The 12917-nt window shown below is 64.3% G+C and overlaps 2 protein-coding genes across 3 annotated transcripts; both read right to left on the reverse strand.

The window, feature by feature from the left end:
* Positions 1-1302: 1302 nt before the first annotated feature.
* Positions 1303-8735, reverse strand: LOC122204620. Its single transcript, XM_042912132.1, has 7 exons — positions 8609-8735; positions 7505-7555; positions 4730-4808; positions 4449-4642; positions 3185-3689; positions 1712-1756; positions 1303-1445 (listed from the first exon to the last, which is right to left on the reverse strand). Exons 1-7 carry the CDS (start codon positions 8733-8735, stop codon positions 1304-1306), a joined length of 1143 nt encoding a protein of 380 aa, XP_042768066.1. The 3' UTR covers position 1303.
* Positions 8736-10625: 1890 nt separating this feature from the next.
* On the reverse strand, positions 10626-12858 carry LCN9 (lipocalin 9). 2 transcript variants are annotated; one of them, XM_042912969.1, is made up of 6 exons: positions 12678-12857; positions 12002-12138; positions 11819-11892; positions 11406-11516; positions 10978-11079; positions 10626-10842 (listed from the first exon to the last, which is right to left on the reverse strand). In XM_042912969.1, the coding sequence occupies exons 1-6, from the start codon at positions 12771-12773 to the stop codon at positions 10817-10819; spliced, it is 546 nt and encodes a 181-aa protein (XP_042768903.1). In that variant the 5' UTR covers positions 12774-12857; the 3' UTR covers positions 10626-10816. The 2 variants fall into 2 exon arrangements, with proteins under 2 accessions (XP_042768903.1, XP_042768904.1); XM_042912970.1 differs by lacking the exon at positions 10978-11079 and having other exon boundaries at positions 12678-12858.
* Between the last annotated feature and the right edge of the window lie 59 nt (positions 12859-12917).

Genomic DNA, 12917 nt, shown 5'->3' on the forward strand with positions numbered 1-12917 from the left:
TAGTCTTTGTGCCTTGCTAGCTCTGGGAGCTGGCCCGGTGTGTGGACCCAGAGCAGTGCCCTTAGGGAGGACTTCGTCTTGCCCGGGAAGCCCCTCTTCAGAGCTGTGGGGCAGAGGGACCGCCCGGATCACTCCACCTGCCAGCGCGTCCCCCGGGCGCCCCCTCAGGAGGGGGTGCCGGGCAGCCTGTGCCGTGGGCTCCCGGAGGTTGCCCCAGGGTCCCAGCACAGGAGAAAGGCCTCGCCTTCTACCGGGCACCGCTCCCTCCTTGTGCAGCTTCGGGCAGGACCCCCAGGTGGCCTGTTGGCCCCACTCCTACCCGCGGGTTGGACTTGGGAGCTTGCCCTCGTCCTCGCTCATGCGGGGGGTCCTGGGAGTGCTGGACTGTTAACTTTCTGACCTGCTCCAGATTTCTCCTCTCCCCTGAGGAGAAGAGCCCCCAGCCCCCACCCCTGGCACCTGCACTGTGACGGGAGCCCCAGTTGCACCCTGGGGTATCTCAGGGTGTTTGGGGGATTGGGATGCAGTCACATCACTGGGAGGAGGCACAGGACAGAGGTTGCGGCCGGTGGCGTGGACCCAGGTGGGGCCTGTGTCCCTACCCCCCACCCACTAAACCACTTTCTCATGAAGACCACCCTCTCTTTTTAGACACCGGGCTTTGGGTGAAGCTGCCCCCACCCCTGACTCTCGAGGACGCACAACTCCGGCCTGGCCACTGGCAAGAAGCAAGAGCGTCACCTGTCTCCACTTGGAGGTGAACACAGGAGGGGCTGGGACCCGGGCAGGCCCTCAGGCCGCAGTGCAGAGGCCTCTGCGGGGCTTTGCAGAGGCGTGAGGTCACTTCACTGCATCTCGAGGAAGGAGGAGGTGGTCTGCCGGCAGCCATGGTGGAGCCCAAGAATGGAGAAAACGAGAGAAAGGAGAGGCAAGAGGCGGCGGAAGATGGCCTTTCTCCCCCTGGATACAGCCATGCCTGCAAGCAGCCCATCCAAGCGCCTTTCACGTGTAAGAGCCAACACATCCCATTTACTGCTAGAGCTATACGTGCGTGCCTAAGATTTTCCGTCATTTCAAGCCGAGAGAGTCCTCATGGACGTGCGTCTGCGCATTTGAAAGAGTGAAAACGTCGTGACCGTGTGCCTCGTCCCTTGGCGATATGACTGAGTTTTGTGGTCACTCAGCTTTGGGGAGGGCTCTGACCCCTTCTGCTCAAGTGCTCCGATTGGGGGTGGCGTTTTCATCTTTTCCTTTGCTCGTTTCTGCAGCCCCAGAAGAAATTTTGACCCACCGACAGTCATCTCTAGAAGGAATATCCTTTATTGTGCAAGGAGGGGCCACAGTGCGGGGGTGGGGCGAAGCGTGTAGCAGGGGGGCCTGCGCGGTGGGGACAGGCTGCGCAGGGCCGCACACGGACGCGCAGGTGGGTGTTCTCGGCAGAATCCCTGGAGGGTTTGCAGACGGGGAGGGGGGCTGAGCACCTTGAACCTCCAAGTCTAAGTCCCTGTGTACCCGAGACCCCACTTCTTGGCTCTCTGCCCATGGGGGCAGAGATCAGGGAAGGGACAGCACACGAGGTGGGGGCAGGTCTGGGCTCTGAAAGGCGGCCCAGGGGTCAGGGGAGGGGCTCCGTCCACCTCCCAGGCCCTTCTGTGTAACTCGGGCCCTGGAGAAGCCCGGCGGGGCCCAGCTGCAGGGAGGCGCCACCCACCTGTTTGGGGCCGATGGCCCTAGTCTCTGAAATTCTCGCGGCGATCTGAGGGGACACAGTGACCTGGAATGAGCCCCCGCCCGCCCCCGGCCCACCTGTGGCCACTGGGCGGCCGCTGAACCAAGGGGTCCTGAGGGCGTGGGAGAGGAACAGGCCTTACTGTGAGGGCCCAGAACCACCCTCTGCTTCTTGGGCGGGCTGAGGCCTTCACAGACGGACTCGAATTCCCGCAGGAACTTGGGGTGTGTGATGGGGTCCCAGACTGCGGGGGAACAGGCATAGGGTCTGCATGGTGCCTCATTTACTTACTTACTTGATGTGTATTTATTTATTTTGAGAGAGAGAGAGAGAGAGAGAGAGAGAGAGAGAGCGCATGCAGAGGAGGGGCAGAGAGAGGGGGCGGGGGAGAGAGAGAATCCCAAGCAGGCTCCGCGCTGTCAGCGCAGAGCCAGATGTGGGGCTCGAACTCAGGAACCATGAGATCACGACCCGAGCCAAAATCAAGAACTGAGCCCCATCATGTTTTAAATGGAAATATGATTTTCCCACAGTGGCAGTCACTGTTCTCCGTGTGGGGTTCTAGGAATTTGACAAACGCGTCAATCGATCCCCTTGAGGGTGGCCTCGGTCCTCCTTGCTCCTGGACTGCATTTCCAGGTCTGGCCCCCTCCGATGCCTGGACGCTGAGTCAATGGCGGCAGCTGAGGGGGCGCCCCAGTGACAGCAGCCCTGCTGGGGACCCCGTGCCGAGAGGGGGCAGGATGGTGGCCGAGGCCACGCAGCAGTGATGGGGTCTGCAGTCAGACCCCTGAGGCTTGTCGTGTGGAGCAAAGCGTGGGAGAGGGAGAGGGGGAGGAAGAGAGGGGGAGGGGGAGAGGGGAGGAAGAGGGGGAGAGGGGGAGGGAAAGGAGGAGGGAGAGAGGGAAGGGGAGGGGGAGAGGAGGGGGAGGGGGGAGGGAAAGGGAGAGAGGGAGGAGGAGGGAGGGAGAGTGAGGGAGGGAGAGGGGGGAAGAGGGGAGAGGGAGAGGGGGAGGAGGAGAGGGGGAGGGAAAGGAGGAGGGAGAGAGGGAAGGGGAGGGAGGGAGAGGGGGAGGGGGAGGAAGAGGGGGGAGGGGGAGAGGAGAAGGGAGGGGGAGGGAGAGGGAGGAGGAGGGAGGGAGAGGGAGAGAGGAAGGGAGAGGGGGGGGAGGGGGAGGGAAAGGAGGAGGGAGAGAGGGAAGGGGAGGGAGGGAGAGGGGGTGGGGGGGAGGGGGAGGGGGAGAGGGAGGAAGAGGGGGGAGGGGGAGAGGGGGAGGGAAAGGAGGAGGGAGAGTGGGAAGGGGAGGGGGAGGGAGGGGGGAGAGGGAGGGGAGGGGGAGGGAAAGGGAGAGAGGGAGGAGGAGGGAGGGAGAGAGGGAGGGAGAGAGGGGGAGAGAGGGAGGGAGAGAGGGGGAGAGGGGGAGGGGAAGGGGAGGAGGGACAATGGCAGCTCACCCGGGGCTGCTTCTTCCAGTGTCAGCTGTGTCCCATTCTGCCGTCTCGTGGTCCCTCTCCCGTCCCCTCTCCTGTCCCTTCAGATGGCCGTTCGTCTCTTCCGTGGCTCGTCGGCTCGTTTCCCTCTCCACGCGCCCCATTGCCGCCGCCCCGCGTCGCTGGAAGCAGAACGCAGACCCACGGTTTAGGGGGACGTGGTAGCCGGGGGTGCGGAGGACACACGGGGTGGCCCGCTGGGGGGTCGGCTGGGGGCTCTGGGCGCGGGACCCGGGGGTGATTCGGAGCCGTCGGCCCGAGCGCCTGGACGGTAGGAGGCCGGCCGCAACCAGGAGTCCGTCCCGGACGCCCCGAGCGGAAGGGGCGCTGCGCGTGGAGAAGGCTCCAGCAGCCTGGGCCTGGGTCCCAGCACCAGGCCGCGCAGGAGGCCCCGGAGAAGCCAGTGCGGGGCTCTGGGTCTCAGGGCGCCCCCGGGAGGAGAGTGGAGCGCCACAGCCCCCTCGTGGGGCTGTCGGAGAGAGAGGGGGAGCCAGGCCCCTCCGCCTCCCCACGGCTCAGGTGGCCCCTGACCCCCCCTCCCCCGCCCAGTGACCGGGGTTGGGAGGAGTCACGGGCAGGCCCCGCCCAGCCTGGCCCTGCTCTGGAGGCCCGGGACCTGCTGCTGGCCCGCCCCCTCCTCCTGCCGGAAGGCGGGCGCCCCTGAGTTCGGCCCTCTGGGGGCAGTCGTGAGAGACAGACGACAGACCTGCGGTGGCCTGTGTCAGGGAAGGCTGTGCCGCGAGAAGCGTCCTGGGTTCACGCCCTGGCGCACCCAGCAGCCCCCGGCCTCATTTCGGGCCGGGGGCGGGGGGAGGGGGAATTCTGAGCGGTGCAGGCAGGAGCCATTGTTCCGGGCCCCCCCAGGGCCCCTCTAGATGGTAGTGCTGATTGGACCTGCCACCGCGCTGCCTTGGATCGATGACCAAGTGCCACGAGCCTGGCTGCGGGGGGCGGGGGCCACCCAGAAGGACCTGGAGCCTCTTGTCTGAGGACAGAAGGGAGCGGGGAGCGTCCCCAGGCCCGTGCCGCCGGCCGTGGGTCTGCTCGCCGGACGCCGAGCTCGGTTTCCTCCCCGAGGCTGGAGCCAAGTGTGCCCAGGGCAGCTCCAGTCGCGCGCGTGTCCCCGGCCGGGTGCAGAGGGGCCCCTCGCCGGGGCCTCCCTGCCCGAGGCCTCGCAGCGCCCCGGTTAAACCCCAGCGTCAGGCAGAGCAGGACTTGGAGCACGCACGGCCCGCTGCCAGGGCGTCCGTGCTGTCCCCTGCGAATCTGCCGTCCGTCCCGGGGGCCTGAGCCCCGAACTCCTTCCCGTCCATCATCCCCACGTGCCCCGAGGGGCCCTCCCACACAAGGGTCCCGAGTCTGTCGTCTTTCTCTTCTGGGCCCAGCTTGGCTGCACCTGTCAGCCGGCCCTCAGCCCAAGGGCTTCCAGGTGGCCCCCACCAGCCCTCCGGGGGGACCGGTGCCGCGTGCGAGACCACCCACCCTCGTTCGCCAGACCCTTCGCGTTACCTTCCGGGGCCTGTGACGGGCGTGGGGCTGGGAACGTGGACGACGAGGAGGCCGTATACGTGCCTCTGGGGACTTGGGTCTGTGGGTGAGGTGGACGGACCAGGGTTAACGCCTCTGCCCACCCTTCTCCCTGTGTCACGGCCTTGACCCCTGACCCTGCCGTGCAGGATCTCTGCGGCAGGGCTCCTCTCTGGCCCCCTCACACCTGGCCCCTGCTTGCCACGTTCTCTGGAAGGCTGAGCTAGACCCTGCTTACAAAACTGAATTCAGTGGTTGGAGGTCGACCTCGGGGAGCAAGTTATCGAGAGGCTGTGGCCGGGCCTGTGGCTTGGGGACTGTGGGTCCTGCGTTCGGCTGACAGGGATCCTGACAACGCGGCCTCTGCTGGTGGGCGTTGCTGGGGGACTGTGAATACTGGGGGCCAGGGGACAAAGGTGTTGTCCTTGACCAGACTCTAGGCGGCTGCTCTGAGCCGTTTCCCAGCTGGGCCTCAACCTTGGCCTCTACAGACGTGAACAAGCACCGAGAGGCCCCACCCCTGGGGGACCCTGGCCCCCAAGCGCCTGTCTAGCCGTGTGTCCCGACCAGCACCTCAGATGTCCCCCAAGGGCCGGGTGAGAGGGAGGGAGAGGTCCCAGCGCCCCCCCCCCCCCTCGCCCCGGGGAGGTGCGTGTCCGTGTGTCAGAGCTACGGGGACCTGCCTGGGACTCTGCCTCCAACGTGGCCGTGAGAGGTTTGCCACGGGGGAAGGCGGTGCTCACAGACATCTGGGCTCTGACCCGAGGCGGCCCTGCCCATCCCAATGCTCTTTATAGGATGTCCATCTGGAAACTTCCCTATGGCCTCTGGGCGCAGTAGACCGCTTTCCCGACTCCACCCGTGGGTTTGCCGCATGTTTGCACAGCCCAGGGGGGCTCGGCCGTCCGCACTGCAGCCCCCCGGGTCCATCTTCCGTGTCTGCCGTCCGCCCGGCCTGGCCCTGGTCCCCACAGCCCGGCGTTTGCCGGGAGCGCTGAGCGGGGGCCAGTGCCATCCGCCACCGCCTCCAGCTCCCGCCCCCAGCTCCCGCCCCATGTGCTCAGTGACGCCCTGACCTCTCTGGACGGCCCCACGTGGCAGCCGTGGCTCACTGAGGGAGGGGGTGATTCCAGGCACCTTCCTTGGGAACACCTGAAAAACTCCAGGCTCGGGAGGGCTTCAAAAGCAGGATATCAGGCCGCTGGAGGTGCATGAGGTCACGGGACAGTGTCCCCCGCCCCCCCCCCCCCCCCCCCCCCGGTGGCAGGGGCTCAGGGAGGCGTGGCCTGAGCTGCAGGTCCCAGCAGGGACTCCTACTCGAGCCATCCCAGCCCTGCAGCCAGGGGAGGGTCTGGCTGCTGCATGACGGAGCGGTGCCAGGCCTGGGGGTGGCACTGATTGGTACAGGATGGGGACCTTTGCTCTGGTGAGCTGTCCCCCGCCCGCCCTCTCCCATCCCCCAGACAAGCACCTGATTTAGTTGGACAGAACCGGCCGTCTCTTCGCCTAGCGTGGGAGGTTACCTGTTTGCCGGATATTACTTATTCCAAAACCCCCTTTGTCCTGGACGTGCACGTGTTGACCTGTCAAGTCCGTGGCTGGTTCTCCTCCTTGGCCCTCTTTCCAGCAGAAGTGTCCCCAGTCCAGACCCAGCAGCCCACGTGAGGCTCTGTTCCTGGAAAGGAAAGAGTGAGCGTTCGATGGGCTGCCCGCCTGGCTCGGGGTCTCCTCTGCTCTCAGCCTCACCTGAGCAGGGACCGGGGTCCCCGTGCCCAGCGTCCCCTCTGCCGGGGCCTCCACCCCTCCCGGGTCTCTGGGGAAGCAGGAATGAGGCGTTGGGTCCTCATTATGCACATCAGTGTTCTGGATAAAACCCACCAGGAGACCGACCTCCTGCCTTCTCTCCTCCGAAGCCGAGAGAGGAGAATGCAGCCTTCCGGAAAACCGTGGGGGCAATCAAAGTTGAAAGAAGACCGCTCCGTGCCTGCAAGCTCTGCCCACCCCGTGCACCACTGTGGGGCGGGAGGGGGGGCAGCCCTTCCTTCCTGTCCTCCCCCCGCAGGGCCGTGTGGTCTGACCCCTCTGTCCTTAGGGCGCAGGACCGTGGAGCTGTCCTAGGGCTTCCCATGCACACGCTGGGCTGGCACAGGCTGCTCCAGTGGGGATCCGTGCCGCCGTGGGGAGCGGTGTCCCGGGGCACCCCGCTGGTGTCCTGACCGATGCCACTGGGTGCCCTGCCCCGCCTTGGTTCTGCAGCCAGCCACTAGAAGCGCGATGGGACCGGTGCAGTCGGCGGGCAGGTGTCGTCAGGGTTATGGACGGCCTTTCCCCTGGAAGTAAAGTCGTTTTGGGTCAAGCACGTTCCCCTTAGCATCACACTGGCATTCTGGGGGTGACGGGGCGACTTTTCTACTTACCCTCCTGGAACAAGCCTGCTTAATTTTGATCATGCCAGACTCACCCCTCAGGTCCCACTCACTCACTGCAGGTGGACCTCAGCTGCCCCAAAGCCTGTGCCAATGACGGTCTCTTGGTGGTTCCTTCATGCCCCGCCGAGTCCTGCTTTCCCCCCGACCCCGAGACCATGGGCCCGGCTTCCCTGCCCACCGCGCCTGGGCTCTGTGCTCCTCTGGACCTTCTTCTGGGGTGGGCGGTGCTCCGTGGTGGCCCTGGGGTCTCTTCAAGCCCTGTTATCTGCCACGTCCTAGCATCCATCCCGGGAAGCCCCCGTTCTGATCCCCAAATGCAACTTCCCACGCGAGCGGGCAGCTTCCTCCTCCTCCAGGCCCCGCAGGCCGGACTGAGTTTCTGGGCAAAGAGCCAGAAGGCCGGGTGGGCCGTGGGAGTGCTGGGTGCGTCTGGCGCCTTTGGAAGGGGCACAAAGCTCTCCATCAGCCGCCTGGAGCGCCTGAGCCCTGGTCCTAAAGCAGCCGACTCAGCTGTTATGAACAGACACTGCTCCCCCGGGGACCCCGGAGGACGGGCCCCCTGAGGGTGGCCGCTGGCTTTCGACCTGTCCTGCTGACCCCAGCCAGGGCCATCCAGCCCGTGTCTCCATCCTGGAGATTTCTGGATCAGTGGGCTGTGGGGAGATGTCAGGCTGTGCTCACCTGTGGACACTTGGGGTGCTGAGGGGCCAGGAGAGCCCCCTCCTTGCCCTGTCCGGCTGCCCTCCCTGGGGCTGTGTGGCAGCCGGCTAAGCGTCTGCAGAGCACGCGTGGGGAGTTTGGTCTCTGCTCTGAGGGGCAGCAGGGGAGGTGGGGGAAGCCCGGTGGGCAGCGAGGGGGCAAGCGAGGGTGGTGGGGCCTGGGGCTGGGCCCCAGGGTGGGGACAGTGCAGAAGGAGCCTGTTAGCATTTTCTAGGCTGACTTGGAAAGAAAGGCAGACACTTTCTCTTTTTCACCTTCTATTTGGAGTTAACTGTAGGCTCACAGGCACCTGTGTGAACAGATTCGAGAGACCCCCGGCGCCCGTCACCTGTCCTCCCGATGCTACTGTCCTGCACTCCGTCCCCTCCACGCCCTGCCCCCGCAGACTTGCTCCTGCGCGTGGAGTGTGGGTTGTGCGCTCAGTTCTGTGCTTTTCCCTGGCAGGGAAAGCCACACGCCCCACCGCAGTCCGGATTCGGGGGGACCCCCTCCTGTGGCCCCTTTAAGCCACACCTGCTGCCTTCTCGCCCCTCCCCACCCCTAACCCCTGGAGGTCACGGAGGGTTCCCTGTTGATGTGGTTTTGACATTTTGAGACTATTCTACACACGGATTCCTTCTGGGGCTGCCTGCCTTCCCCGACCCCACGGCCTTGAGGCCGTCCAGCTTGTGCCTGTCCACGCGGAGCTGTGGCCCGTGGCACGTTCAGTCACCCTTCTCCCGAGGGCGGCTGCTGGGCCGATTCCAGGCGGGAGACGTGGACAGGGCTGCCACGGACGTCTGTGTCCAGGTCTCGTGTGTGAGCCTCCCTAGCTCTGAGGTGAATACCCGCTGGGCCATCGCTTGAAATCCACAGAATAACCACGGAATAGTGGGGACTCTCCACGGATCCGCCATACACGGGATGCGTGTCCCAGCTGCGCAACTAATGATCTCTGAGGGACGACGGTCACCACGTGTCCCTCTCTGCTGGGGAACCGCCTTCCATCCGACTCCCCTACCAGAGGTGCCCCAGGCCCTCGCTCCCCAGATGAGGCACTCTGGGGGGACCAGTCCCTGGGAAGGTAGGGGGCGATCTGCAGTGGGACACGGCTGGCCCTTGAAAAGGACAGTTCAGAGAAGGAAACTGTGGGCCGAGTGGGGTCCCCCACGTATGTCTGTGTTCCAATCCTAGTGTCCAGAACCTGTGAGTGTGACCTTATTTGGAAAAAGGGTCTTTGCGGCTGTGATTACAGTAAGAATCTTGAGATCATCCAGGATTGTCCAGTGGGCTCTAAATGCAATGAGGGGCGCCTGGGTGGCTCAGTCGGTTGAGCGTCCGACTTCAGCTCGGGTCATGATCTCACAGTCTGTGAGTTCGAGCCCCACGTCGGGCTCTGTGCTGACAGCTCAGAGCCCGGAGCCTGTTTCAGATTCTGTGTCTCCCTCTCTTTCTGACCCTCCCCCATTCACGCTCTGTCTCTCTCTGTCTCAAAAATAAATAAACGTTAAAAAAAATTAAAAAAAAAGAAGTCACAGCTACTGTTAAAAAAAAAAAGAAAGAAAAAAAAAGAAGTTCAATGACAAATGACCTTATCAGAGACAGAAGAAGAGAGACACAGACACAGAGGAGAAGCCCTGTGAATATGGAGGCACGGGGTGCCTGGGGGGCTCAGTTGGGTGTCTGACTCATGATTTTGGCTTCGGTCACGATCCCAGGGTCGTGAGATCAAGCCTTGTGTCAGGCTCTGCATAGACAGCTCGAAGCCTGCTTGGGATTTTCTCTCCTTCTCTCTCTGTCCCTCCCCTGCTCTCTCTCTCTGTCTCTGTCAAAATAAATAAATAAATAAACATTAAAACAATTTTTTAATGTTTATTTATTTTTGAGAGAGACAGAATGCGAGTGGGTTAGGGGCAGAGAGAGAGAGGGAGGCATGGAATCTGAAGCAGGCTCCAGGCTCCGAGCTGTCAGCACAGAGCCCGACGTGGGGCTCAAACCCACAAACCGTGAGATCATGATCTGAGCCAAAGTTGGATGCTCAACCGACTGAGCCACCACCCAGGTGCCCCTTAAATTTTTTTTATTAAAAAAAAAATTTTTTTTAACATTTATTTATTGTTGAGAGATAGAGACAGAGTATGAGCAGGGAAGGGGCAGAGAGAGGGGGAGACGTAGCATCCGAAGCAAGTTCCAGGCTCTGGGACGTCGGCACAGAGCCTGATGTGGGGCTCAAACTCACAAACGGTGAGATCATAACCTGAGCTGAAGTCAGACGCTCAACCGACTGAGCCACCCAGGTGCCCCATATGTATTTTTTAATGTTTATTTGTTTTTGAGAGAGAGAGACAAAGCGTGAACAGGGAAGGGCAGAGAGAAGGGGAGACACAGAATCCAGAGCAGGCTCCAGGCTCCGAGCTGTCAGCGCAGAGCCCGACGCGGGGCTCGAACTCACGAACCGCGAGATCATGACCTGAGCAAAGTCGGATGGTCAACCACCTGAGCCACCCAGGCGCCCCTCAAAATAAATAAATAAACTTTAAAAAAATGAACATGGAGACAGAGGTCTGAGGGACGCCTGGAGCCCCAGAGGCTGGAAGAGGCAGGAAGGACCCCCCGATGGAGCCTCCGCAGGAGCGTGGCCCTGCCTGGCCTGGACCTCGGACTTCCAGCCTCCACGCTGGAAAGAATGAGTTCTGTGGCTCTACGCCCCCAGTCCGTGGTCACCGGCTAGGGCGGCCTCGGGACACTGACACAGGGTGGGCTCCTCCCCAGAAGGCTCCCCGCCACTCGGCGGGGAAACCCCGCAGACAGGGTGAGGGGTGGGTTTGGGGAAGTGGGCCCCCTCCTGCCCCCGGCCTCCTCCACGGCGCCCAGTGCTGCCTCAGCCCCCACTCCTGCCCTGAGGCCAAGCTCACGCCCCGTCAGGCCTGGGTGGGCATCTCTACCTCCTGTATTTGAAACAGGCATCTGGGGAGACAGAGCCGGGGGTGGGGGGGGTCTCAGATGGAGCCTCTCTGGGGCCTCCACCCCCAGCCCCGAGGCCCGGGACTCTCCGGAACACTCCTGGCCCAGGGCTGCTGGCGCAGGAGGCGGGAGGCTCGCCTTGGTTGCCGAGGCTGATGATGTTCTGCGGACCCAGCCCGTACTTTCTGCAGACTTTCTCAAATCTGTCCAGGAAGCTGGGATCCAGGTCCGGCACCCGTCCTGAGGACGCAGCAGCAGGGGCCGGGGTCCCTCACTGCTCCCCTGGGACGGTGTGTGGAGAAGGTCTCGGGAGGGGGGGAGGGGGACTCGGGCAGTGCTGAGGCCGAAGGGGGGGTGCCCTGAGCAGACGGGCGGTGCAAGGTGGGGGTCCAGACGTGGCTCGGAAGCCTGGACCTGGGAGCCCCAACCCCACCCTATGATGTGATTGACTGTGGGTGCTCTGGCAGGTGGGGACCTCGGGACGTGGCCAGACCGCCACCGGCCTAGGGCCTGTCTTCAGAGGAGGGGGACCCCGAGGCCCGACGGGAGGGGTCAGGAGGCGGTACCATAGAGCGCCAGCACGGTGGTCTGTGTCCCGTTCCTGACGTTCCGGAGGTGGAAGGTGATGTACTGTCTGTAGTCGGTCTCCAAGAGCAGCACCGTATTGTCCCCCTCATCTGTGTGGACACTCGGCTCAGAGCGGCCCCTGCCTGCCGCCGGCACCCGGCACCCACGGCTCGTGGGCCGGGCGTGCTGAGAGGCCGTGGGTGCGGACGGTGGGCCGGTGGGCTTCGGCGGGGGGAGCGGTGTCACTCCGGGCGGGGGTCCCTGGGCAGCGTGGGTGGCAGCGGCGTGCGCCCCCTCCCCCAGCCCCGGGCTGGCGCACCTGCCCCCCTAGGGCCCCGGGCGGGGGCCGAGGGCCCGAGGAGACGCGGCGCTTTGCCACCAGACAGACGGGGCAGCGCCCGCCTCCGCTTACGGCTGACGCTGTACTCCCCGTCCCTCTCCGCCTTCTCGCAGACCATGGCCACGTGCTCGCACTCCCTGTGCACCCTGCGAACCAGCGGGGCGTGAGCTGGGCGGCCTCCCTCAGCCCCCACCCGGCCCCGGGCGCGGCCTTCCCTCCCGCGATATGGGTGCAGCCGGTTCGGTCAGCACGCACATGGTGCGGAAATGGAATCTCAGACGCCCGTCCCCCAAGCTCTCGATGTTCCGGATGAAGACCCTCAGGTCCCCGTTTTCCTCGATCCGCTTTATGTCGTCGGAGGCCACGGACACCGGATACCAGATCCCTGAAACCTGCAGGCGAGGCCCCGCAGACGCACGAGGAGCCCGTGCGGTATGGCCCCGGGGCTTCTTGGTAACTCCTTCCTGCAGGCCCTGGGTGTGTGGCCCCCTACCAGGGTCCCCCTCTGCCCTCCCAGAGACCCCCCCCATCCTCTCAGGGACTCCCTCTGCCCTCTCAGGGACGCCCTTGTCCTCCCAGGAATGCCCCCATCCTCCCAAGGACCCCTCTGCCCTCCTGGGCACCCCCTGCCCTCCCAGGGATACCCCCATCCTCCCAAAGATCACTCTTCCCTCCTGGGGACAGCCCCTGTCCTCCGAGGTCCCCCTCTGCCTTTCCAGGGACACGTCCGTCCTCCCAGAGACCCGCCCCTCTCCTCCCAGAGACCTCCCCGTCCTCCCAGAGACCCACCCCTGCCCTCTCAGCTGGGGGAGGAGAAGCAGGCCCCCAGGAGCAGTGGCCTGGTCACAGGTCAAAGACCCTGGATGGAGGGAGGACAGACGCCCCGTAGCCCAGCCCCCGGGGGAGGCCCAGACTCGGATCGCAGACCCACCTTGGCCATGTTATAGTTCTTCTGCACGATGGCCTGGGGGTTGAGCTCCTGGGCAGAGACCAGGCTCAGCCCCAGGGTCAGCAGGAAGAGAGCCATGGCCTCTGGTGGGGGCCTCACCTGCGGCCCACTGCCTTTATACCCCTTTCTGCTCCACGGTTGCCACCCCTCTGTGCCCAGCACAGCCTGTCCTCCCCACCCTTCCTCCGAGGGCCGGGAACACAGCCAAAGGCCGCCACCACT

The sequence above is a fragment of the Panthera leo genome, chromosome D4 (genome assembly GCF_018350215.1).
Source record: "Panthera leo isolate Ple1 chromosome D4, P.leo_Ple1_pat1.1, whole genome shotgun sequence".
Lineage (NCBI taxonomy): Eukaryota > Metazoa > Chordata > Mammalia > Carnivora > Felidae > Panthera > Panthera leo.